The sequence below is a fragment of the Panicum hallii genome, chromosome 9, assembly GCF_002211085.1.
Source record: "Panicum hallii strain FIL2 chromosome 9, PHallii_v3.1, whole genome shotgun sequence".
Taxonomy (NCBI): Eukaryota; Viridiplantae; Streptophyta; class Magnoliopsida; order Poales; family Poaceae; genus Panicum; species Panicum hallii.
Genome location: NC_038050.1, coordinates 67,404,816 through 67,430,601, shown reverse-complemented (window position 1 = coordinate 67,430,601; position 25,786 = coordinate 67,404,816). Strand labels below are relative to the sequence as shown.

Sequence of the window (25,786 nt, the reverse complement as noted above, 5' to 3'; positions counted from 1 at the left end):
TTCTTTAGACTTAGTGCTTACATATTAGAAATCACTTGGCAAAAAAGAAGATAATACGTGATCTTTGAGGATCAGGGTAGTGATGTCAACACAAAAGTAGACCAAAGAATAAATGGGGCTGGAGAAAAAAAAAAGGAACGCGTGTGCAGATCCAATCATGCAATCGTGCAAGTTTTGCTAGCAGCTCGTTGGTCACCTCAATACTTGGCCTTTTCTGAGAAACGCAAGGAGCACGTGAACGCCTTCTTCAGAACAGTGAAGGGCCGTAATTCACACCAACACCACTAGGCGTGTATATAAGAATCCGGCCGAGAGAAGACCAGAAGCAGTGGGGACTGGACGAGAAGGAAGTCAGGATTGACGTACGGGAGGAAGAAAATAAGAGGTGTGTTCTTTTCTTCAGAAATAAGTTCTTTAATCTCTAGAAAGAGTTCTTCTAAGATTAGTTCAGACATCTCTCGTCGCCTTTGCTTCTGCTGATTTGTTTCTTGCTGTTCTATATTCTTGTTTGATGCTTAGTGATTTACAGGATATATTGAGGAGATGGACGAACTAAACCACCAATGGCGTTCACATCCGGTAAGACTACTAAGAACTAGCATCACAGAGATCTGAAAACTTGGGTGCTTCGACTAATTCTTGCTATGGCGGCCATGCCAGGACCCTGAGGAAGAGTTAGCATACATGTACGGGCAGCAAGAGGAGCACGCCGGGATGCAACAGCATTTCGCCGAGCGGCTCCCCGAGCAGCAGCAGTACTACACACCGCCGCCACCAATGGCGGCGCCGCCCAGGCCTAACCCGATCTGTCCTTCTCAACCGCACCAGGGCTCCAGATTCCCAGGCTTCGGAGTCCCGGCATTGCCCAGCCTGCCGTTCGGAGGGTCGGCGGTCAAGAGTGATCAGCCAGGGCAGCCGTCGTCGTCGTCGAGCATCTTCTCCTTCGGCGGGCAGCCTCCTAGCACGCTCAACTTCTCCGGAGGAGACTGGCCGGACGGCATCGGAGCGGCGCAGCAGCAGGTGCCGGAGAGGCGGAGCCGGGCGCACTGGAACACGCAGGAGCACGTCATCGCCGAGCGCAAGCGGCGCGAGAAGATGCAGCAGCAGTTCGTGGCGCTGGCCACCATCGTCCCGGACCTCACCAAGGTACATGCCATGTCCGGTCGTTCTCTATATGTATGCTGTTCTTCCGTGCTAGTACACTCTAAACCGGTTGCGTTTGGATAATTTCCAATAAATTTTGACTGAAGTATATATCACACGAGATGCGGCGATACATATATATACGTGGAGTGAATCTCTCATTAGATTAAGATTTAAGAGGGCTTAAGCATAACCGGCGCGGATGGCCGCCGGCCGCCGGACAGGAGGCCGCACCGCCGCAGCAGAATCGGAACACCTGTGACGGTGAGCCGAACGGCGTCCATTGCCGCAGTATGGGTTTCGCCGTACTTGAGCGTGGGGATCGGAGGTGCACGTGAACCGGGCAGCCAACGGTCGGCGGAGGCCACGCGGCAGCCGCACGACGAATCGACGACGGGGCGTGTGTGACGTGGGCTTCGGCGGCGCCGGCCGTGCGGCCGGATTGGAAGAGCCGGGAGCGGGTGAGTGCGCGGTACGGGAGACAATGGCATCGCCTGAGCAACCCTGGATCCAATCCAGTCAGGTCGAGAGGCGGTGTGCGACTGCGAGAGACGAACATGAGGGTGCGCCGGCCACCGGCTCGGCCTCCGAGATCATCGCATCCAAAGTGGCGTGGCGTACCCTTTTCTTTTTCGAGGGAAGTGAACAAATTTTTTTTTTACCTCTCTTGTTCTTTTTTATATTACTGCTTCCAACTTAACGTCTTGTACACATCATGCGGTATCCGGTGCATATACTCCTACAGTCCTGCGTCCTCCTACTTCAATAACTTTTCTGAAAAGTGCAATGTCTGTTTGGGATTATTTTCTCTAACAATATATAAACAACATGTTGGTGTGGTAAATCTAGTTTTACCCTATCAGTGGCCAAAGTTTTAAGGGATGTGTGGATATCACAGTTTTCAAAACCATGACATTGAGAAACTACAGTTTTGAAAACTAGAACAATGGCTTGGCTAGCTGCACTACTGCGCATATTATGAAACAGCATATATTAGGCTAAGCTTAGAGATTTCCATGATAAATTTTATGTTTTTTCTTCAACGATTATTTAATTCAGTGGTGGCTGTGGCATGCCCTGGAAGATCAACATTTTTATGCATTCGTGCATCTGCTTACTTATTATTAGCTTAAATATATGATTTTGAGGATAGGAAAATTATATGCATCTCCTCGGAAAAAAATACAATTAGGAGAGAAAAATGACCGTCTCCTCTAATAAGAGATCGATGATTGGAGTTTACCAAGTGACAATGAGCAAATAGATGCATGAGATTAAATTTATCTTGCGGGGCAATGTTGCTCTCATAGAAGCTATTAGATTTAATTTTATTATAAATAGTCAACATGTTCGTACTGATGGTTTAACACAATACATACACTCTTGAGGCGAAGGAATGTATCTAATATACTCAGCAGTGACGAAATGCATAATTTAGTGGTCTTGATTGTCAGTTCAAGTGGATCCCAATGGGAATTCGGTGCAAATATCGTAAAGCATATTGATCAAGTATGTGCATCGCCGTACCTGTATACATATAAGTTATTTTGTTTTACTCACTTTTTAGCAAGTTTCTGAATTACCCCTAGATTGTTTGTGGCTTCACTGGACAAATAGCTGGCTAGGTTAGTCTGTCCATGCATGTGTTTATGCTTTAATTTTGTTTTTTTGGTGTTCAGAGTAGTAATTTGAGGGTTTTGTCTGATAATATAGAAAATAGATTTGAGAGTTTCTTTTGTCACTCTCTTAATAGTGTTCTACCATAGCGTTTATTTTTATCACTCTCTTCATTATTTGGGAAACCTAACAAACTCCTTGCACGTGCTACAAGATTTGCAATCTACCGTAGCGTTTATTTATGAATGGATGATGGTTATGGCCTCCTTTATTATTTATTATTTCTCATGTAAGCAAGAGTACACCTATTATTGTAATTCGAATATTTCCCAAGAGTAAGAACATCCTTTTTGCGGGTAACCAAGGGTAGAACTTGGGTAACAAAGAAAAAAAACGGACAAGTTGATCATCAACAACACTATATACGTCTGGACAAAAATGCAAAGTAACTAAGCCACCACAAGTGCTACCAACTAATAATTTTTTAGGAAATGTTTTGATACCTCATGCTGTTATGTTATGACCAATATATTTACATTCAAATTATCGAAACTTTTAACAGAATGTTGAATAATGGACAAGAAGGTGATATGAACGAAAAATAATTACAAATATATCAATTACTAGTCAAACACATCTAATCATCTTGATCCCATGAACGATGACGGCACTCATGCAAGTTTTAAAGAGGGGTTGGGGACGGGTTCAAATAGGACTTACTTAGGTTAAATCACAACGAGCCAAGTATAGCTCTGATGAGTATTAAACCTTGATTTTTCAGACAGACAAGATATCTCTTCTAGGGAGCACCATCGACTATGTGAAACAGCTCGAGGAGAAGGTGAAGACTTTGGAGGGACAAAGCGCCAGGAGAACGTCCGAGCCCATTGTCTTCGAGAGCAAGTGTCGCATATCAAATGAGGACAGTAGTGACGCCTCAGGCTCCAGCGGGAGCGCCTTCGGTGCCGGTGGGTTCAGCCCGACCGTTGAGGCGAGCATCCATGGTAACACCATCTTGCTGAAAATATGCTGCAAGGAGGGAAGAGGAGTGCTGGTGATGATCATCTCCGAGCTTGAGAACCAGGGCCTCTCTATCATAAACACCAGTGTTCTACCGTTCACAGACTCGTGCCTCAACATCACCATCACGGCAAAGGCAAGTATTCTCTATCCTCATTCATATAATCGTCACGCAAATGTGCTTGATGAACTGTAGTCTACAAGAAACGTGTTTAGCTACCAAGCATTTAATATATATCTTCTCAAAAAACATTTAATATGTAGTATTGTACATTAACATCCTGTTGGTGGTTAGTTCTCTGTCATTCTATGAGAACTTCATTAGTATAGAAGACATTATTGCCTATAGTCTCAGATTTTGCATGTTCATAAGTTTCGATTCTGTGCAGATTGGAGAAGGGTTTTCGACCACAGTTGAGCTCGTAAGGAACCTGACCACGGCTCTCAGAGGCTTCAGTACTTGAGACGGGAAAGACTTCTGTTTGATTTGGAAGTTATGGTCTTTTTTCCTTCTTCTTTTCTTTAAGGGGCAGGGGGGAGACTGGAGAGGGAATACTGAAGCACGTTCGAAATGAAACTCTTGTGCAAATCCTCTCTGTATTTCTTTTTATGCATGCCTTGTGTGCATTATTTCATTTGATTTCCTCCATTCATCTTTTTGAAACATGGAGAACAAGGACGGCCGTCAGAATTCCATGAGTTCGATGTCCAAAAGCATGGCATCATATCTTACATGACTGAAAAACAACAAGCACTCTGTATAGTGTACGACTGATTGTATAATGTATATGAACATGTTAAATTTTTATTCCAATCGCCTACTGCGTGTCCTAAAACAGTGGCCTTTTCCGGATCACCCTTGTCTCTGTCTCAGACTCCCACAACCGACAGTTGTGGCCTAGTACATAGCAGGGTGCGGAACTCCGGGTCGTGCATTGGCACAGGAACACAGCCGTTGGATGATCAGGAACGAAATCCCAGTAGAGATCATCTATACTTATTCGGTACGAGAGCCCATCATATCCCTCAAGGTCGCGAGGAGGGACCAAGCAACAGTAATTTCCACCTTACAGAAGCCAAGATCACATCTACCAGCACTGGTACGAGCTATTGTGTATCTGAAAACAGCCCTATCTTTCGCAACAACATCTGACTTGTCATCAATTTGTGAAGCCACAACATCAACACTCAGCTGCCCTTTTACTTCCACAGAAACAACACGCCTTGAGAGCCCAATTGCACCATCACAAGCGATAGGCATTGCTCCATCTCGAGAATCAAGTAGCATGATATCGCCTTTATCAAGGCTGGTGGTACGGCAAACAACTAGTCCCTGAAGGTGATCTGGCCATGACCCATCAGTGACTTGGACACGGACAACAGTGGCCTCAACTGTTTTATGAAATGCTGCATATGTGACCTCAATCGTGCTACGCTTGTTGGAGCAACATTTGTGAATCAAGTATGGTTTGTCTTCGTAATAGACAGGCATATTGTGCTCAAAGCCATCCTCAGACTCCTTTCCCCCTTTAATTTTAGCTAACTTGAAATGTAACAGGATCAATGAACACAACTGCACGAGAAGGGCCTGTTAACTGTAGATATGAATCCTGCAAGCAACCGACTAATTGGTCAATTGATTGTTACATATATCTGGTTCCTTCCGCATAAGAAGGAAGCAAGATGCCAATAGCCATTGCATTGCCTACTTGACCATAATAAAATCAGGGAAAGAGCAAATGATATGCACGACAATCTTATGTCTCCATATATATTGTAGAATGCGACAATTTTTTTCATTCAGTTGGAAGGAAAAGGAGCATTAACCAATATTAGGATCTCAAGGATAGCTTAGTCGCAATTAGGGATTAGGGTGTGTTTGGTTAGGATGTGACTTTTGAAAAAGCTGTTGTGAGCTGTGGGCTGTGGAAAAGCTGCTGTAAAAAAACTGTTGTGGCAAAAGCAAAAGACCGTTTGGTTAGAGTAGCAGTGAGCTGTGGTAAACCGTGTGCTGTGGGTGAAATACTGCAGTACCCGTGAAGGTTTGTGGGACTGTCTATATATAAAATACTCGTACAAACCTAATATGTTCACTATTTCGCAAAATACTCGTACAAACCTAGTATGTTCACTGTTTCGCATGTACATATTTTTTCTGGAAAGGAAAATATTAAATTTACTAAATTTTTCATCCACATGGTTCATATAAATAGAACTAAACCAATTACATAAGGTAAATAGCTCATAATATATCTCAAAATAACTATCATCCTCTCGCACTAACCAAATCATCAGCGATCTTGTTACGAATGGGGCGAATCCTGATTGATATTGATATGGCATGTCGGCAACGATGTCAATGCTCCTGATTTCTCTACTCCAATTAATGTTGAATGGCAACAAATACATGCCTGATGGATTGATGGAAGATGGGATTGAAATAGATCGTCAAGGAGACAGGGACTTTGCCTGACAGACTGAACCGAGCCTCAAGTCTGAAGAGCCCAAGTGCCCAAGTCTGAAGAGGCCAAGTGCCCAAATCTGACAGACAACAAAGCATCACATTCAGAGTGTCCTCATGATCTTTATCTGAACTGATAATATAGTTTTAGATAGAACAACTTCAGGTTTTACATTCATGACGTCTTAACCCAGCAACAAAAGAAAAGGATAACAATGGCACTGGGATTGATTAGCTTTTGTTTCAATCATACTGTTCCTGGTTACATGAGAGGAATCATTTCAGCACAGATGTTAAATGCGATGTGTTTCTTCTGCACTTTCTGCTGCAGTGGGTGAGGGCAGGGGCGGCGCCCAAGGTGGGGGCCGGAGCGGAGGCGGGCGGGGCCGCAGCAGAGGCGGTGGGCCGCGGCGAAGGTGGGGCGGAGGCGGCGGCAGGGGCGGAGGCGCGGGTGGGAGGCGATGGGGAGACGGGTGGGAGTCGGACGGGTGGGAGAATAGAAGAGCAAACCGTTTTTTTATAACTTGGGTATTTTTTTGCCTCAAAAGCTATTAAAAGTAGAGGGAGATGTGCTTTTGCATTTGTACTACAGTGAAAGCTGCTTTTGGGCAAAAGCATCTAGGGCTTTTGAGCCCTTTGGTTGGCTTTTGATTTTTGCAAAAGCAAAAGCAGGTTGGAAAACCCAACCAAACATACCCTTAAACTATGAACATAGTAGCTAGTAAGGACCGCAAATGAACAGTTAGCCATCATAGGAAATACATAAACATGAACACAAAACAGTAGTACTATAGTAGAATTTGATGAATAGTTCTAGCTGCAAGAAAAATGAGAGAAGAAAAGAGGTAAAAAAACATACATAGATACATATCCCTGTTGAGTGAGGACTTGACAATTATCCCTTGTGCGGTTGAAAAGAAGGTTGCGTTTAGGATCTACAGAGTCCCTGGTGGCAACCCAGCCATACACATGTAATGGCCACTCAACATCATCTTTTACTTCCGTCACTTGGACCGAGAAGATCTGCAAGGCATGATCAGTGATAGCATATGCTGGGAAGGGTCCCTTCGTAAAGGACATGGGAGGCACAGAGGCTGCAGAAAAAAGTGATACATAGTAATAGTTGTTACCAAAGTAGAACATTGTAGTTAAGTTAATGGATTCATTCACTTATTTGGGGACAAAACACAGAAATTACGAGCAGTCAGAAAGATCTTGCTGAGACAACTTGATAAAAGAAAATGAAAAGGAAAAAAATGCTTAGCCCACCCTAATGTTGTCGGAACTTGTGCTGTAAAAGATCAGCCAAATCAAATTGGCATCTTATTTAAAATGGTGCTTGTTCCATGCATATAGAGTAGAATTAGTGGTTTTTTATCGAAGGGGCGCCTAATCATCTGTTCTGGTGCTGAAACCTTGTGCTCAACCATTCTGATGACAAATCTTATTTACCCTGCTATATATTGACTCCTAATTTCAGGCTATTAAATGCTTGAACTGTGGTCCAGTTTCTTCATCCAGTAATTCAGATGCAAGATAAATTTATTGAACTCCTATTATAAAAGGAGGTCACCATTTATGAGTTAGGATTGGACAACTACACGGTTGTAAATAATATTTGTGCTATGCTAGTTAACTTCGATATTATTAGGAAAGGTGACCCACGCTTTACATGTCAGGTGAGTCACATGGCTTACTCGACTAGGTCGTTAATCCATCTTTCTTGCCCCCAAAAAATCCCTAATGTTTTACATTAGTGTTGGTTCGCACCAGCTACTGGCATTTGTTCGTGCACTTATTCGAGGACATAACACACATTATGCAGTAGGATACTAAACATGCACACAGAAATTATCGTGGAACAGATCACCGCGGGGGGGGGGGACCAAAACGAAGGGTAAGGTAGTGCGACCAGTACCGAGTACCGACAGTGCGAATGCCACTGCCACAGCTCGCCCTCCTCCTCGGTCATCCGCTCCTCTTCCTCCACTGACGTTGCCGGCCCATTGGATCCTCCTAGGAGACTTCTCTCTCCGACGTCGATTCATCCCAGAAGTCTTCCCTTCCCGGCTGCCGCCTATCGCAACATCCACCACCACCTCCATCTCCATCTCCTGATGATGATCGTCCTCGCTCGTCGGAACCCCAACTTTTACTTTTTGAGTAAATTGGTTTCTTGACTTAAAAAAATTGAGCTTAGTTTCTTAGTCTTTTTTTTCTTGAACTTGGTATCTAGCCTCAAAACGAATTTCGTTTGGATTCATGGTCCTTCCGTTAGTTTGACAAGATAACGGTGTTAATTGCAATGTGAAATAATATTTTTATCCTGGCGCCAAATAAAACCTAAGTACGCGTAACCATGCTGGTTTTGTTAACAAACAAAATGAAAGGAATTTATTCCGGGGGGTATATTAGGACAAATTTATGAATTGTTAGGAAATGCTTCTAGGAGGAGGCGATATAATTCTACTCACAACGAGGAGCAAAATCCCTAGCAATCATTTATCCCTTTTTTTTCTTTTGGAGCTCTGCCATTCATCCAAGCAGAACAGAGAATTACAGCATGTTTTATTGTCGAGTTGAATCAGATGACATTTTTATTGTTCGATTGCACAGTTCACTGCCAACAAGATGACCTAACATTATGCTAATTGTGAGATAGATACTAAATGCTAGTTGACGGAATCAAATGTATCCTCATCAAATGTATCCTCGACACCATCGACCGAATCAACACTTATCTGAACCGATCTACCCACCACACTACTGCCATTCGCTTTGCAGTGACCAGTCGATCGAACCTCCTCGCTTGGCCGCTCCTCGTCACTGAGGTCGCAGGAATTGGAGGTCAGACTCCACGTTGGACCGTGAGTTATCAGCCTCGGTGGAGACGGCGGCGCGCAGGTTCCTGCCATGCAGCGAGGCGGCGGGGGCGCGACAGCTTGTCCCGCTCCCGCGGGAAGAGCAAGGCGTGGTCGTGGCTTGGGAGCCCGCCCGGCGCGCTCGCGGCGGTGGAGGACTTGCTGCTCCGGTCCTTGCTGTTGCCGGACTCGGCGCTGCCCGCGCCAACCAAGAACCCGGCGTACGCGACGAGGAGGCCTAGGCCGGGGTCAAGCTTCCCCGGCGGGACGAAGCTGGACTCGACCGAGGCGGTGGAGCTCTCCGCCTCGGCGATGGGCGCCTCGTGCTTCCCCTTCGGCGCACCGGCGGCGAGCGGGAGCCGGCGCTTGTGGAGCTACGCGGAGTCCTCATCCCTAGGGCCGTCCTGCTCTGCCGCGGAAGCGGTGGATCTACCGGCGGGACCTCGTCGGAGCCGGCGGATTGCGTGGGAAAAGGCCGTGAGAGGTTACCCTAGCCCGTGGGCCGCAGCCCATTACTCGTAAAAAGTGCAAAGTTTCATTTACATGCACGTGCGGATCCCTAGATCACGGCCCAAATAGTCGACTATCAGGGCTGAATACGGCACAGACAGGGGAATGGGCGGAGAAAAGGCCCACCAACCCTCCACACCTCCTGGGCTACGACCAGACCAAGTCCACGCTCCACAGCAGCCACTGGAGTCTGCAGAGATCGACAACCTCGCCTGGCTTCCCGGATCCTTACGACTGTGTCTGTACTAAATGAAGTACCCAGTGTTCGTTTTCTAATAATCCGTGTGATAGTACAGCTGTTGAGTGCTTATAGATTAATTATCGAAGCAGCAGCATTTCTTTGGTCGAATCGAAGCTCAGCTCAATCACGCGCATCCCTCGAGCTCATCAGACAACGCGACGTTCTTGGGGCTGGACCAAGGAATTAACTCCTGCCCCAAACCAAGGTTGTCAGATCAACGCACCCGATCGGCGGTCCAGGAGAATGGCAAGAGCACGAGACGTTGACCCGAGTTTAATTAAGTACGTGGTCGCGCGTGCGTGCACCTACGCACGCACAGATGCGCCGAGCTTTGACCCCGCGAACCGGCCTTCGTCTTCTTCTCTGGATCAGCAACCGGGTTTCTTAATCGAGCCGTCGACGATCCCCTGGCAACCTGGGGGTTCTGGCTCCCCGGGAGACAAGGAGGAAGACGCTCGAGATGACGACGGCTCGGTGGTGCAGCTGGAGCGCTGGCTGCGGTAGTGCAGAGCATCAGTACCAAGTCGCGTTGACATTGACGAACGAACCATGCCAATTCAACGCGAAAGGCGCGGCGATCCGTGTAACCACGGTGGCAATTAAGCTGCGGGGAGCAGACCATTGATTGGGCTTAGACTTTGATGAAGGAAGAGGCGATCAATGCTACCACCACTGCTTGATCATTAACAGTCAATCAATCAGGCTTAAACTACTGCACTCTGCAGCTCACCAAAAGGTGTGCTGTCGCTGGATCGAGCGAGCGATTACGTGCGACTGTTTGTCGGTATGGCCAGATGGTACTACTGGTAATAACGAGACAAATCGATCCGTTGAACAGTTGGATTTCGATCGGCAGAACGGACGCTGCTGCAGCAGCCACAGTGCCCGCTCGGAGACTAATACGGCCAGGCTCCTGCATCATGATACCCGCCTGTGTCGGCCCTGCCCTGCGCGACGACAAGGCACGAAACAGGGAGAGGCGAGCTACTAGTAGTACTCTAATTTAATCTAGATGCGCCTGCTCACGCTCGCACAAGTCACAGCGCAAGCCTGGTGATCCGAGAACGAAGCGGAGACCAAAACAAGCCACAGTCACCAGGTTGATTGAGCGGCGGCGTGCACTCTGCACTGCAGCACTGGAACGGAGACTAAAACAAACGCGGAAAAGGCCGCCGCGCTCTCGGCTTGCTTGTTTACTCAGGCCGCCGCCGCGCTCGGCTCGTGGTGGTGGGCTACCGCTTTGTTTAAGGGGTCGGCCGCCGCTCGATCGTTGGCCTTGGCCTGGCCGGGCGCCGTGCGACGCATCATCATTTCCTGCGACCAGGCCGCCGCTCCCCAGCAGCGCGGGCTCCCACAGCCCCTTCCGCGTCCTCCTCGTTCGCCGGCCGAGACGGATCGGCGACCATGTCCGGGGGCAGAGCGGGGCTTCGGCCGGGACCGCATCATGGCCGGCCGATCGGTCCGTCCCCCGCGCGGGGTGGGGAAATCAGAAATGATTCGGGACGCCGCCGCAACTGCGATCCTGGAATCCTGGGCTCCTCGCGGGGTCCGGTCCGCCGAGCGGAACTCGCCGGATGCTTGTCCGCGCGGTTTGGGGACGCTTGCGCGGCACTTTAGCTTTGCTCTGTTCGCTGATGTGACGGCCATTCTTGGATGTGTTTCCACGTCTTCTCATCGAGCGAGATAAACAAAGACGCCTATTATCCATTTATTACTCATTTAGCCTAGTAGGCTATGAATGATGATGGAGGCTCACCGTGACCTGACAAGTTCCTCCAGTCATGCCTGTCTACTATGTACACAAGGTAGCAGCAGGTATATGTATTGTTCCAGCTACTACAGAGTTTGCCCGCAGCGAATCCAGGTCCAGCCGAGGCTCACGCTCTCCACGCTTACCGCACTGTTTCCTGGCATCCGGGGCCCACTTCCTGAACAGGCGCAGCAGGTATTGTTCCATCTACCTGCGTTCTCCCCTGCCTTGTGCCTGATACGGTAAAAGGAGGGGAGGGCCACCCAGTCCCCGCATGTTCTCTTCCGTCTTCCACATCTCCTCCCTGTGCTGCACTCCACAAACCATCATCGTGCAGCCTTGGGGGGTGTAGAAGGGCATCGGCCACAGTTACTCTTCCCGACATTAGTCTGTACTTCCATCAGCATAAAAATCATCAAAAAACTTTAGGCATTCAACGCCACATGTATTCCACTGTTTCTACTCCATCAAAAGCTCTGGACACCGAAAGCCCTTTTTCGAATCCGGAGGCGGAGGGCTTCAGAGAAAAGTACTGCCACAGTACTCCACTCTTTCTACCACATAAAAGCCCCTAGCTCAGGCCAGAACTATCCCAAATTCACGAGAAGAGCTCAGCTTAGGGCCCGTCTGGGAGGGCCTGGAGGAGCCGGAGCCGGCCGGAGCCCTCCCAAACGGGCCTTTAGTCGATCTATCAAAGTGTTTTTTCTTTTTAAGATATTACAGTAGATGAAAATGTATTCGCAGTAAACTACTTTTTAGTTTACTCTAGCTCTGAAATGTTTTATATCAGATTTCATAACATAACTGTGGACGTATTGACCGGATCGGATTGCAACATGTTTCAGATATAGTAGTTGACTGTAAACTGCTGATTTGTAACAGAATTGATACTTGAGATCTGAAATCATTGACAAGCTTCTGAAGAGCATCGGCTGAGATCATTCGGTGTTGGAGATCGTAATCTAATCAAACAATTTGGGAGCCTGGTGAGTACAGCATGATAGGTGAATCTTACTATTGGAGGTTCCTTTTGAAGCATCCACGTGAAGCTGCTTAGGATCCTAAGTGGATACTGTAAAAAATAGAGAAATTTTAAAAATTCTCACAAAAATTAAAAACATCCGGCCAACAATCCGACAACTCTAATCATAATAGTCATTGAGTCAGTTATCTTTCCTAATAAATTCCCCATCTCTGTCATTATAAAAATAGACTAAAGTAACCCCTAAGCATGTATTTAAATTACCCACCTCTACCATTATAAAAAAATCTAAAGCAACCCTAATCTTCATGTAAATTACTCACCTATATCATTATAAAAATAATGCAAATAACCCCCTAAATTTGCATATAAATTATCCAATTATATCATTATTAAAAGTTAAAGTAACTGGATCTAAATTATATAATTATAACAAAATATTAAAATGCACCAATATAAAATTCTAAATTACTATTTCTATTATTACTAATATATTATTTATATAAAAATACTATCCACGATATATGTCACTATGTATTTATGTATGATGGAAGAGATAAGAATACCAATTCATAAATAAATAGTTCAATTACATATATATCAAACACATATGGAGGTGTGATGCAAAATAAAATCTATTGCACCTAGATAATGATAAATATGTATTCTACAGTATATGTTAGAATATTTAATACATGAAATTGGGCGTGAGATAGATAATTATAATTATTAGCCATAAACCTTATTTTTATATTAATTCTAATTAGTCCGTGCGGGAGCATGGGTTGATAGGCTAGTTAGTTTAATTGTTACTACATTTTTTAAGACTCAGCCATCAGTCACTTCACCTCTTACCTTTTTATCTGAAATACATATAGATGGTTTGAAATCTGCAAAGGTGATGGATTTGTTTTTTTAAAAAAAGTGTTTATCTGGTTTCTTTGATTTGCTATAGAAAAGAAGAAAAATGATAAAATCTGGAATTCTCTGGTTCATTCATGACAGAAAAAGGACTACCGATGTTACTCTCATGAAATCATGAAATGCATGATTTTTTAGCATCTGTTAAGATGATCAGCCATTATTATTGGCAGCAACTAATTGATGGATATAGTTCAGTTCGTAAAACTAGTTGAGCATAACAGACGTAGGCAGATCCTAAGTGAAGACGAGCCAGCTTCATTTTTAACATAAGAATGATAGATACTTCTTTTTTTAAAAAAGATGGCCCCATAGTTCCTTTCATTCTTCGTCAGGACCTGTCGTTCTTCTTATTTTGTTTATCAAATCAGAGAATTTGTGAACCAGATCGCACCGAGTTTCTTTCCAAACCTTTCAGGCCTTGGAAAAAAAAAAGGCAAAGGAGCACAGCGGAAATCTTTAAAAGTTTCCCAGGCTGACATACAAAACAACAAGGAAAAGAATACGAAAGGAAAACAACACACTCTATAACCCACGCTGTCCACCTGCGCCCGGACACCCACTCCACTCACCACACCATCCATGGCGATGGCGCCCTCCACGGCCGCCGCTTCCACCCTTCTCCTCCCCGTTCTCCTACTCATCTCCACCGCCGTCCACTGCGCCGCTGCCGCCGACGCACCCTCATCCCCGGGCGCGGCCGCCCTCCTCAACCTCTCCGCGGCGCTCACGGACCCCTCGGGCTACCTCGCCACGCACTGGACGCATGACACCGCGCTCTGCTCGTGGCCGCGCGTGTCCTGCGACGCCGCCGACAGGCGCGTCATCTCCCTCGACCTCTCCGGCCTCAACCTATCCGGCCCCATCCCGGCCGCCGCGCTCTCCTCCCTCCCGCACCTCCAGACGCTCAACCTCTCCAACAACATCCTCAACTCCACTTTCCCCGAAGAGATCATCGCGTCGCTCAGGAGCCTTCGCGTTCTCGACCTCTACAACAACAACCTTACGGGCCCGCTCCCGGCGGCTCTCCCCAACCTCACCGACCTTGTCCACGTCCACCTCGGCGGCAATTTCTTCTCCGGCAGCATCCCGAGTTCCTACGGCCAGTGGAGCCGTATCCGCTACCTGGCCCTCTCCGGCAATGAGCTCACCGGCGAGATACCGCCGGAGCTCGGCAACCTGACGACGTTGAGGGAGCTGTACCTCGGCTACTTCAACAGCTTCACCGGCGGGATACCACCCGAGCTCGGGAGGCTGCGGGCGCTCGTCCGGCTCGACATGGCCAACTGCGGCATATCCGGGGTGATCCCGCCGGAGGTGTCGAACCTCACGTCGCTCGACACTCTGTTTCTTCAGATCAACGCCCTGTCTGGGAGGCTCCCGACGGAGATAGGCGCAATGGGGGCGCTGAAATCGCTCGACCTGTCGAACAACTTGTTCGTCGGGTCAATCCCAGCGAGCTTCGCGTCCCTGAAGAACTTGACTCTGCTAAACCTCTTCCGCAATCGCCTCGCCGGTGAGATTCCTGAGTTCATCGGCGACTTGCCGAGCCTCGAGGTTCTGCAGCTGTGGGAGAACAACTTCACAGGCGGGATACCGCCGAACCTCGGCGTGGCGGCGACCGGGCTGAAGATCGTCGACGTGAGCACCAACAAGCTCACCGGCGTTCTTCCCTCCGAGCTGTGCGCCGGCGAGCGGCTGGAGACGTTCATTGCCCTGGGGAATTCGCTGTTCGGCGGCATTCCTGACGGGCTCGCGGGGTGCCCGTCGCTGACGAGGATTCGGCTGGGAGAGAATTATCTCAACGGCACGATACCGGCAAAGCTGTTCACCTTGCCGAACCTGACGCAGATAGAGCTGCACGACAATTTGCTCTCCGGTGAGCTCAGGCTGGAAGCTGGGAAGGTGTCATCGTCGATCGGGGAGCTCAGCTTGTTCAACAACCGACTGTCCGGCCAGGTGCCTACCGGGATCGGTGGGCTCGTGGGAATGCAGAAGCTACTGCTCGCCCGGAACATGCTGTCCGGCGAGCTCCCGCAGGAGATTGGGAAGCTGCAGCAGCTCTCAAAGGCGGACCTTTCTGGGAATCTGATTTCCGGCGAAGTGCCCCCGGCGATCGGCAAATGCCGTCTGCTCACCTTCCTGGACCTCTCGGGCAACAAGCTCTCCGGCCGCATCCCGCCGGAGCTCGCTGGCCTCCGTATCCTCAACTATCTCAACGTATCCCACAACGCACTCGAAGGGGAGATTCCGCCTGCCATCGCCGGCATGCAGAGCCTGACAGCCGTCGACTTCTCCTACAACAATCTCTCCGGCGAGATCCCGGCCACCGGCCAGTTCGCCTACTTCAACGCGACCTCCTTCGCCGGCAACGCCGAGCTCTGCGGGGCGTTCCTCTCCCCGTGCCGCTCCCACGGCGTCGCGACGTCGGCCTTCGGCTCCCTCTCGTCCACCTCCAAGCTCCTCCTCGTGCTCGGCCTCCTCGCGCTGTCCATCATCTTCGCGGCCGCCGCCGTGCTGAAGGCGCGGTCGCTGAAGCGGTCCGCCGAGGCCCGCGCGTGGCGGCTCACGGCGTTCCAGCGGCTGGACTTCGCCGTGGACGACGTGCTGGACTGCCTCAAGGAGGAGAACGTGATCGGCAAGGGCGGGTCCGGGATCGTGTACAAGGGCGCGATGCCGGGCGGCGCGGTGGTGGCCGTGAAGCGGCTCCCGGCCATCGGGCGCGCGGGCGCGGCGCACGACGACTACGGCTTCTCGGCGGAGATACAGACGCTGGGGCGCATCCGGCACCGCCACATCGTGCGGCTGCTCGGGTTCGCGGCCAACCGGGAGACCAACCTGCTGGTGTACGAGTACATGCCGAACGGCAGCCTCGGCGAGGTGCTCCACGGCAAGAAGGGCGGCCACCTGCAGTGGGCGACGCGGTTCAAGATCGCCGTGGAGGCGGCCAAGGGCCTCTGCTACCTGCACCACGACTGCTCGCCGCCGATACTGCACCGCGACGTCAAGTCCAACAACATCCTCCTCGACGCCGACTTCGAGGCCCACGTCGCCGACTTCGGCCTCGCCAAGTTCCTCCGCGGCAACGCCGGCGGCTCCGAGTGCATGTCCGCCATCGCCGGCTCGTACGGCTACATCGCTCCTGGTACATTCTCTTCTCAAATCACTAGCCTTTATTTTCTGCTTCACTGTTGGTATACTCAGCTCACTGTACAGACTTTTCCATGTTACTGTCCAGTGAATTCACTGCAGAAATTCTTCCATCTGAAAGGATTTTACAATGTCCTGTTTAAGGTTTCATTTGCTGCCCAATGTTACCTGCATCATTCAAACATGCTTAGATTGGTTCTGTTTGTCATGTGGAAATCTGAACAGAATGGCTTCAGTATGCTCTGCTGTGTTTTTTACTGTGTCCCTCACACACCAAGTGTATCGTACATCCCCTGAGCATCCGATAGCTGCGTTTCGTCGCTTTGTCGTTTTAATGGATCATCATTGGGAAGTGTTGGCTGTGATCTTATGTGGCTTCATTCTCCTGTGCCCCCCAGAGTACGCCTACACGCTCAAGGTGGACGAGAAGAGCGACGTCTACAGCTTCGGCGTCGTGCTGCTGGAGCTCATCACCGGGCGCAAGCCGGTCGGGGAGTTCGGCGACGGCGTCGACATCGTGCAGTGGGTGCGCATGGTGACCGGCTCAAGCAAGGAGGGCGTGATGAAGATCGCCGACCCGCGCCTCTCCACGGTGCCGCTGTACGAGCTGACCCACGTCTTCTACGTCGCCATGCTATGCGTCGCGGAGCAGAGCGTGGAGCGGCCCACGATGCGCGAGGTCGTGCAGATCCTGGCCGACATGCCCGGCTCGACATCCTCGTCCATCGACGCCCCCCTTGCCATCGAGCCGAAGGAGGATGGGAGCCCGGAGAAGCCGCAGCCGCAGGAAGGGCCGCACGACTCCCCGCCGCAGCAGGATCTTCTTAGTATCTAAGTGCCACCGGAAGAATTAAATTGGTCGTACTAGTCGTAGTACCTTGTAGCATCCCCCTGTTCTTTCAGTCTTCCTTGTGTAGCGTTGGGACGTATGAGTGTGTAACTGCGTATGCAGGAGGATGTTCCGGTTGGCGACTTGTTTACCACTGCCCCAATAGTAAGGTGGATTAGGAATTGTAACAATCTCCGTGTCATGTAGTACAAATCAAGCTGTTTGGGCTTCCAGTCCTGCTCTGAAACCCACGGAAGCTCAAGTCGCGGAGATGGTTTGAAATCGCTAGTTTTTCTTTTCTTTTTTGAAGAAATGAAATCGCTAGTTTTTCTTGCCGCCAGAAATGGCTCCCTCTGCTGACCGCCTGATCCTGGCATCCTGCACTGCACCACTGGTCTACTGCAGGGTAACACCAAGGCGCTAACGCCACGGGTCAGGAGGGCTCAGGCTCAGGGCCAGTGGGAGGAGTAGCAAGCACGATTGCTGATGCTGAGCTCCTGCTGCCGCTGTTGCTATCCCGCAGCACAGAGCGCAGCGCTGCCGCTGCTGGCTCAGTTCCGGCATCAAGACGGGGGCGCGCGCGTGCACGTGAAGGCTCAGCTCCGCCGCGCTCGGCGTCGTGCGCGCCGTGCTTCGGAACATGCCACCGCACTGTTTGCTCCACGATGTTCCGCTCGGTGGGGAGAACTCGCTTCGTTCCGTTCCCATCCAAGGCTCTCCATGCTTGGGCACTGCGACGCTGCAACTGCTGGAGTGTCGAGGCACGCACGCAGGCGCAGGCCTGGGACCTTTTGAAGAATCCCTGACCGTGCCGTGCTGCGAGCCTGCGAGTGGGCTGGCTGGCCGGCTGGCCAGCGGCCAGCAGCGGGTGATGGGGTGGGTGACTGAACACGTAGTCGGAGCCGCAGCGCCGGACGGCATGGCCAGGGGGCTGCCGCTGGCCCGGCCGCGACGTGAGTGCGCGGCCACTGTTGCTATCCTGCACGAGGCGAGCCGGCGAACGAACGGCGAGATTCGTGCGCGCGCGCGTGCATGTGTTTCTGGCTTTGGGCTCGCGTTGTATGGTCAGGTCACCCGTCGATTCGTCACGGGGTCACACCACGGTCACCACCGCGGCCGTACGGCGCGAAGAATCTCCTCATGTTCGCCGTGGATGTCCGAGGGGCTCCGGTCGCAGGTTCACGAACCACGGCCGTCCTTCGTGTTCCTCTTTTAAGAATGGCCGTGATTTAAAAATCCCTGTTTCTTCTGATTGGTCTCTTCAGCCGCTTAGGTACAGCGACGTGCTAGTACACGAGGAACTGGCAGGTGATCCAATACGATGCCCTATCGTACGTACGCCAAGATGCAAAGATGGTGGGGGCCGTCTGCAATCGCCTTCCACCCACAACGTACTCTTCCGATTAGGACAGTTCCATTTACGAGCACCGGCCGTTCAGTGGTTGAGCACACGGATCTACTCCAGTACATATCTATGGTCCCCAACAGCTCAACGAAACGATGAAGACAAAGCCTAAGACAACAACTAACAGCAATGACACTTGTGGCTGTACCCAATGCTGAACAACTCTTGCTACCAACAGGACCTGCCTCGGCGCGTAGAGGTGACAGGTGAGGGCTTTGTGCTTGGATTGGCCTAGCGGTTGACGATTCGATTACTCAGTGATCAATGCATGCAGAATTACACGTACGTACGGGTCAATCATTGAGCTGTAAATCCACTGGTCTCTAGCTACACACAAAACGCATACGGCATACTCGCGGTGCATCAGATCGATCGGCCTATGCCGCCAGAGCTAGAGACCATCTGCTACAGTTACTAGCTAGATCTAGACGAGGAATTCATGGACGGAGCAGAGGGGGGAGGACACGGACGGCCCGCTTCGGCGACCTAGGCCGCGAGCCACATCAAGTCTACTTCCCCTCTTGAGCCAAGACACGCCAACTTTTCCTTTTGTCTCGCTCGGCTCCGTCCGGCTCCGGCCCCGCGCACTCCCCGCCGCGGGAGCCGACCACGGGCTCTTGGCGTCGACCGGTCGGCCACGGCCAGCGCTCGCGCGCGCGGCGGAGGGAAGGAAGAAGGCACGGCGTGCAAAAGCAGGGGATGCTCTTACCCAGCCGGCCGGCCGCGGAGCACGGGAGCAGGACGTGACGCGGATCACGTAGCTAGGCCTCGCATTGGCAAGTGGGCAGTGTCGTCTGCTCTGCTGGCGCCGCAGCATGCACGAGCAGTCGCCTCCCGCGCCATGGCCGGTCGCGTCGCGCTGGGGCGATGGGACTATGGTGGGAGGGAGCGGGGGAGATGCAACGGGCAAAGGCATCGGCGCCGGGGCCGTCGGTCGGCCCGTCCGATCGCTCGCTCGACGGAGACGAGATGCTGCCGCTGAAGCGATCGGAGACGGGGGAAAGAGGACGGACGGATGATTCGTGCTTGGACCCGGACCAGACGGCGTGTCGCCTTAGCTAGGGCTTTTGCCTCTGCGTCGCTGTGCGCGGGCGAGGGCGTGCCATGCCAGTGCCATTGTCGTCTGGTAATTTCCTTGCCTTGGCTTTACGAGTCCTAGCCAATGGGGCTGTGCCTAGGTTACCATGTGGATTCAGGATTCTCTCGCTGCATTGGTTGTCCTGTACGTGGCTGTATCGTGTATGTACCACGTGCGTAGACTGTAGAGCGTAGCCACGATGCAACAAGACTAGAAGGGAGCGGTACCTACCCAGCATCCTTTTGCTGCCGAAAAATCAAAATAACCAAATCCTTCTATGCCAGAATCCATGCATGGACTGACCTGAGCGGCAGCAATGCGTGGTCGAGTCATTGTCGTACGGTGCCCGTGCAGGGGCTGTCAGTTTGTCTCAGCTGCAGATCCCAGGTGAGACTGGAAGGGGACATGACTTTTAAGTTGGAACCTTGTTTTCTGCCCAAAAGGGGTTCAGGCTAATTGCGGCTAGGGATGGGTCAAACAGGCGTGCTGTGCTCTCAGGGGAGATATAATCATGGCGCGTGATCGTGATCGACTGTGCTCTGTTTCGTACAAGCTGGTGCCCCTTTAGCCTGTGCGATTTGGAGCGTTCCTCTTGACACTTCCAAGGATTTTGTGATTGATACAAACCACACTCATTCAGGGCTTATTTGGATGGGTTAAAATTGAATACTCAATTTTAACACCTATTATCACGTATAATACTTTTGCTAAAGTTTTAAAGTTTTGACTAAAGTTTAGTCTACCCCATTAGCGCTCCTGTTTCGATGAAAAAGTGCTCAAGTTTAGCATTTTTGTACATCAGCGCTTGGAGTTTAGATTGGATCGTCTATTTCCATGTTACCATATTGCTACTTTTTAGCCATAATGACAAAATAACACCATTTTAAAAAAATATACATAAAAATTCATTTTCTTGAAAAACAGCACAATGTCTATCCCATCCCGTCATCACGGTTCCTAAGGCTGTCCGAACGAACAGTCGACTCCACTAGCTTACCATGCAACCTTCGCCTTTCGCCGTCCGACCGAGTTCGTGCTGCTGGCCATTGTGCAGCAACGCTTCGCGCTCACGTCAGATAGCGCCCAGTGCCCGTCCATCCGGCCAGACCTTGCACGATGCGGAATCCTGCTGCTAGTGGACCGGCTTTCCGGTACACGCAAGTACACATGTCTCCGCGCACCTGGGCCCTGCTGCTCACCAGCGCCGCGCACGCCACGCCGGCCGGCCGGCCGGCCTGAGCCGATTGCGCAGACAGGAGCAACGGACGGCGCGCCGTATACCCTGGGCGGCTAGCGTGCGCGCCGACCGATGCTCGCCGCCGTCCCCCGCGAAGTCATGGACGCGCTGTTCGTGCGGCGGGCTGCAGGCGGGCGCGTCTATTGCGAGGGGCGTCCTGCTCCTGTGCTTGGCGCCGGGGCGGCACGGGTCGTCGGAGGCGAACCGCTGGCACGGGTAGCTCTGGGCTCTGTTCCTCTCCTTTGGCCGGCATGGTGTGGTCACAGCCTCGCAGGAGCACGAACGCTCGCGTTCCATGCGCTTGATTTGGCTGTTTTCCGCATTCACATGCGCCTGCCATGTCGATTTGGGCATTTGGCTGTTTTGCCACGGCGGCGCCGCGAGTCGCGCCCCGGATCACCACACGTCCGCTGACGAGGACGTCTGGTGAAGGGGAACACGAAGCCATGGGCTGGTGCGTGCGGATCTGCGGCGGTGGCGTGGTCCGCGCGGCCGAGCGAGCGAGCGCGAACCCCGGAGTGCGATCGATGGCAACAGGAGGGGGCCTCCGCCTCTCGTCGCGTCCCGCCAATCCCATTCCCAGGCGGGCAGCGGCAAAGCTCGTTTGTCCCGGAGCCGCTTCTGGGGGTGCTCCGGCCTCCGGAACGTGGCGTCCCGGAAGGGCCAAACCCATCCGCCTCCGGCTCGTACCACTCTACTGTTGTCGGTTTCCTTTCCGAGATGCTGCTTTCAAAATGGTTGGTGAACATTTTCTTCAAAAAAAAAGGTTGGTGGAATGCACGCTGAGTAAACGGTGTCTATCCGTAGGAGTTAGTGAGTAGGAGTATCGGATTAGGGTTCCGTATCTTCTCTTTTGTCAGCAGCACCGACTTAGTACCGACGGGCACTGCGTGTTGCACGGAACCAAGATTTCAGCTTCAAACCAGGAGTTTTTGTCATGGTTCATTTGGCGACGCGTTGCAAGGTCAAACGCTACGGTTTTTTTTTGGCATTTTGATAGCCTTTTTTTTCTGAAGGAACCAGAGAGTCAAACGTGAGGTGTGCGGTTGTCACTGAATCGCCATAGCCGATAGATTTGCCGTGGAAGCTTGCCGGTTGGAAGCTGGAATCTACCGGCTGGCCTAGCGCACCTTTCGGTGGCTGCCAATAGCTACGCCTCAGGTCAGGCTTCCGGGCATGTGGCAGCCACTCCCCAAACGCATCGTTTCAGACTTTCAGTGCAGGTTCAGAACCCGCTGCATCCTCTCTGAATACTGAACCCCAATTAACTAGCGAGTTCCGCCGCTCCTGCCGAGAAGTGCTCGCCCTGTAACCTCGCTCTTATCCTCTCCTCCCTGTCACTACTGACGGCCACGCACAGGGCACAAAGCCCACACGGCCACACGTGCCCCGCACGAGCCTTTCGCGCTTGGATAACAAAGCCTGCTGCTCTGCATCCGCAAGACTACCTGCGACCGTGAAGAAATTCCGAAACAGGAGGAGCGGCCACACCGACCCCCAAAAGCGGCCGTGCGGCAGCCTCCAAATTACTCGTGGGAATGAGGCAGCGCTGCCACAGGATGGCCACTGCGCCATGGGCAGATACGAGCCGGGGGGCAGCAGAGCATGGCATGGCAATGGCATGAACAATAGAAATGGAGAGGGGAACGAGCGAGGCTGCAGTGCAGGGTACAGCGCAAGCGTACCTGAAAAAAATGAGAGCAGCAGGCAGCATCTGCCTCTGAATATTGGCACCACTGTAGTAGCCGAGCGTACTCCTCTCCCAGTGGGAGTGGCTGTGTGCTGTGGCAGTGTGGCTGGCAAATTTCCATCTGGTGACTTGGTGAGTGAGCATGAGTGCCGCGTCCTGCGAGCTGATGCTTCCATGTGCGCGCCTCAATCATGCACGCACGCAGGTGCAGGCAACCGCAATTCCGTGGGTCCCAGCAGACGTACCATCCTACGTGTCATGTCCGAGTGGCAACTGTAGCACTAGATTATAGCTTCGCTTTCTGCCTGCTTACCTGCAGCCACTCCTCACTTTCCTGCAGTTGCTTAGCCGTCCTGGCTGACCCCATCAGCTGGTTAATTAGACTAATCGCCTATCGGCCTGTGCACTTGCTTGAGCGGCAGGCAAGGAGGCACCTTTTTTAGCTGGTGATGTGAGGTTTTGCTGGTGGCTTGGCCTGGAGGGCTGGAGGTGACAAGGACGCCAGACATTCCTTGGCTTCAGATCTCCCCAAAGCGCCTGGACAGATGCGCCAATGGCGCCGCGGCTTTGTGCTAAGCAGACGGGCAACCTTTTTGTCAGGTCATGTGTCGTGCCTGCTCCATCAGGGTTAAACTAATGGCGACGCCGACGTGGGTTCTCCAGGAACTTTGACCGGAGGATGGAGCGTGGGGCCTCGGGCCGGTGGGGCTCACATGGCATTGGGAGACAGGGATCGCCTCGCTTCCATCCGTGTTAAAATTGGGGTGCAGAAATGCATAGGTTTTCTCATCTGTTCACATGAGCAGAGAGGACGTTGTAATTGTTCAGAAAAGCGAGCTGCATCAGTGACTGGAGAATTGAACTGCTCGTACTAGCTATAATAAATCTTGCATCCATGGAACTGCTGCGTTCAAAAAGAAAAAGTTGCCGCGCGCACACACTGTTTGCAGATTCCGGATCCAATAATTCCAAGAGGGACAGCATGAGTCCATAGCGCCCCCTCGTAGCCGTCGCGAGCTGAGGAATAGTCAGTGTACTGTATATATTCAGATATATTCAATCTCCGATGGGCATGTATACTTTCCTTCGCCTATGTTTGTGCACGCACATGCGGGCATGATCGATCCAACATTCCCTGCCACCTGCACTGCAGACGACACCATCGCGTCACCGTCTTCTTCCCCCGTTGGACGAGGTCTTTAAAATGTTTTTGTGGTGCTCCAAAGTCTGAACCTGTGGATCAGCAGTGAGCAATAGTGAATTCAGTCCACGGCTAGGCCCCACGGAGGAGATGTTTTTTTTATGTCGAAATCATCCTTCTCGGAGACAATCGATCGATATTCCGGGAATTTCTTGGTCCAAGAGAAGTCTTTGATTGAGCTCGACCGACCGATCACGCATGAATTCAGGCGCAGGTATGAGTGTTCCTTGCAGCACGCAACTCATGTCCCTGTTACTTGCAGGGATACGCGACGAGGTATAATTTGCAGCTTGACGAGGACTCTCAATACGAGCCAGTCGGTCGTGTTCCTGTGACAGTACACACGTACGAGCCAGTCGCAAGAAACAAGATTGGCAGCAGCCTGATGACCATGACTTCTCCGGGGTTCATGATGGGATCTAGTCTGAGTTCTTCATGCACGTCCAGATGCAGTACACACGTACATTGTAAAATTCTACTCGTAGTAATGAAGTTGTTTACAGAGTTGGTACCTGTACTGCTACCCAGACAGGTGAATCCCATGCCGTTCATTCGGAAGGACTAGTGTCTAGTCATACATCAATACAAGTTTTCACATCAGCCATAACCTCTCCAGCACAGCATCATCATGTCTCTGGGATCAGTGTCCTACACGACAGCATTGATCGACGTGAAAGAAAACGAAAGGTGGCTTCATTCTTGCAGTCGCGTCGAGCTGAAATTAGCTGCTGCAGCTGGCAGGGAAGACAGCGTTCAAGTGAAAATCTAGAAAGAAGAGCGCAGAGAAAGCTAGCTACGACAGGAGCGAGTGGCGGTCACTCACTTTGATAAACAGAACGTTACTTCTCCATATAAAAAAATGCCGCAACTGACGTCCTTGGTGACCGAATAAACCCTAGTCTATCCTTAGTCTATAGTACAGGCAGTGCTGACGGGAACAGGAGGAATAATTCAGGCACTGGAGCCTGGAACAGTTAGCTCGCAGTGATGCGCAGAAAGAAGAGAGCGAGGACGAGGAGCACTAGCGTCTAGCGCCGGCTCCGGCGTAGAGCGCCCCTGGTTCCGAGCTGTGCTCGAGAGCTCACGCGCCGCCAATGGCCAGCTTCCAATGGGCGCGGCTAGGGGTTTCGTTTCGCCAAAGCCTACGGCGCAAGGCTTGTCACGCACAGGGGGATCTGTCTCCTCCTCGTACACTGGTGGTAGGACTCGAGATGTACCCGCTGCTTGTCGTCGTCGCAGCAGCAGGGCTCTAGGATCAATGATGCGTTCGAGTCCGGCTGGAAGGGGCTGCGACTGCGATGATTCGTGCTGGAACGCCTGCATTGGTGTAATGACAAGCTCAGCTGCTCAGGTGAAGCGTCTCTGACAGATCGAGCTTTTGAGTCGCTGGTGTGGGTGATGCTGAGTTGAATGCTAGGTGTACGTGTTTGTTTTGTTTGGTCAGTCTGGCTTTGGTACGTATTGTGGCTCTGGTATACACTCAATGTTCTTGTACTACCCGAATGGAAAGACGATTCAAATCCATCAGGAAAACTTGGTTTGGTTCATGGACGTGGTTCCGAACTTCTGATCCCTTCAGTGATGCGCAAACCATAAAATTCAGAGAGAAAGAAAATAAAAACCGAACCACCTAATAGGTAATCAGCAAACCTCGAATAATAGAGCCATTAGCACAAGACTTGTGTCAAAC

General features: G+C 51.2%; 2 protein-coding genes and 1 pseudogene across 2 annotated transcripts; 2 read left to right on the top strand and 1 right to left on the bottom strand.

Moving 5' to 3' along the window:
- The first annotated feature begins 308 nt into the window (after positions 1-308).
- Positions 309-4,523, top strand: LOC112877931 (transcription factor bHLH18-like). The gene is made up of 5 exons (XM_025942308.1): positions 309-385; positions 530-579; positions 661-1,146; positions 3,542-3,916; positions 4,170-4,523. Exons 2-5 carry the CDS (start codon positions 544-546, stop codon positions 4,242-4,244), a joined length of 972 nt encoding a protein of 323 aa, XP_025798093.1. The 5' UTR covers positions 309-385; positions 530-543; the 3' UTR covers positions 4,245-4,523.
- A 254-nt stretch (positions 4,524-4,777) lies between these two features.
- Positions 4,778-8,213, bottom strand: LOC112873372 (annotated as a pseudogene).
- A 5,818-nt stretch (positions 8,214-14,031) lies between these two features.
- LOC112876932 (leucine-rich repeat receptor-like serine/threonine-protein kinase BAM1) lies at positions 14,032-17,767 on the top strand. The gene is made up of 2 exons (XM_025941111.1): positions 14,032-16,651; positions 17,055-17,767. Exons 1-2 carry the CDS (start codon positions 14,089-14,091, stop codon positions 17,489-17,491), a joined length of 3,000 nt encoding a protein of 999 aa, XP_025796896.1. The 5' UTR covers positions 14,032-14,088; the 3' UTR covers positions 17,492-17,767.
- Positions 17,768-25,786: the final 8,019 nt, after the last annotated feature.

Coding starts and splice junctions, on each gene's coding strand:
- LOC112876932 (XM_025941111.1), top strand. CDS start 14,089: ATGGCGATGGCGCCCTCCACGGCCGCCGCTTCCACCCTTCTCCTCCCC. Junction 16,652..17,054: donor GTACGGCTACATCGCTCCTG/GTACATTCTCTT, acceptor TGTGCCCCCCAG/AGTACGCCTACACGCTCAAG.
- LOC112877931 (XM_025942308.1), top strand. CDS start 544: ATGGACGAACTAAACCACCAATGGCGTTCACATCCG. Junction 580..660: donor ACCAATGGCGTTCACATCCG/GTAAGACTACTA, acceptor CGGCCATGCCAG/GACCCTGAGGAAGAGTTAGC. Junction 1,147..3,541: donor TCGTCCCGGACCTCACCAAG/GTACATGCCATG, acceptor TTGATTTTTCAG/ACAGACAAGATATCTCTTCT.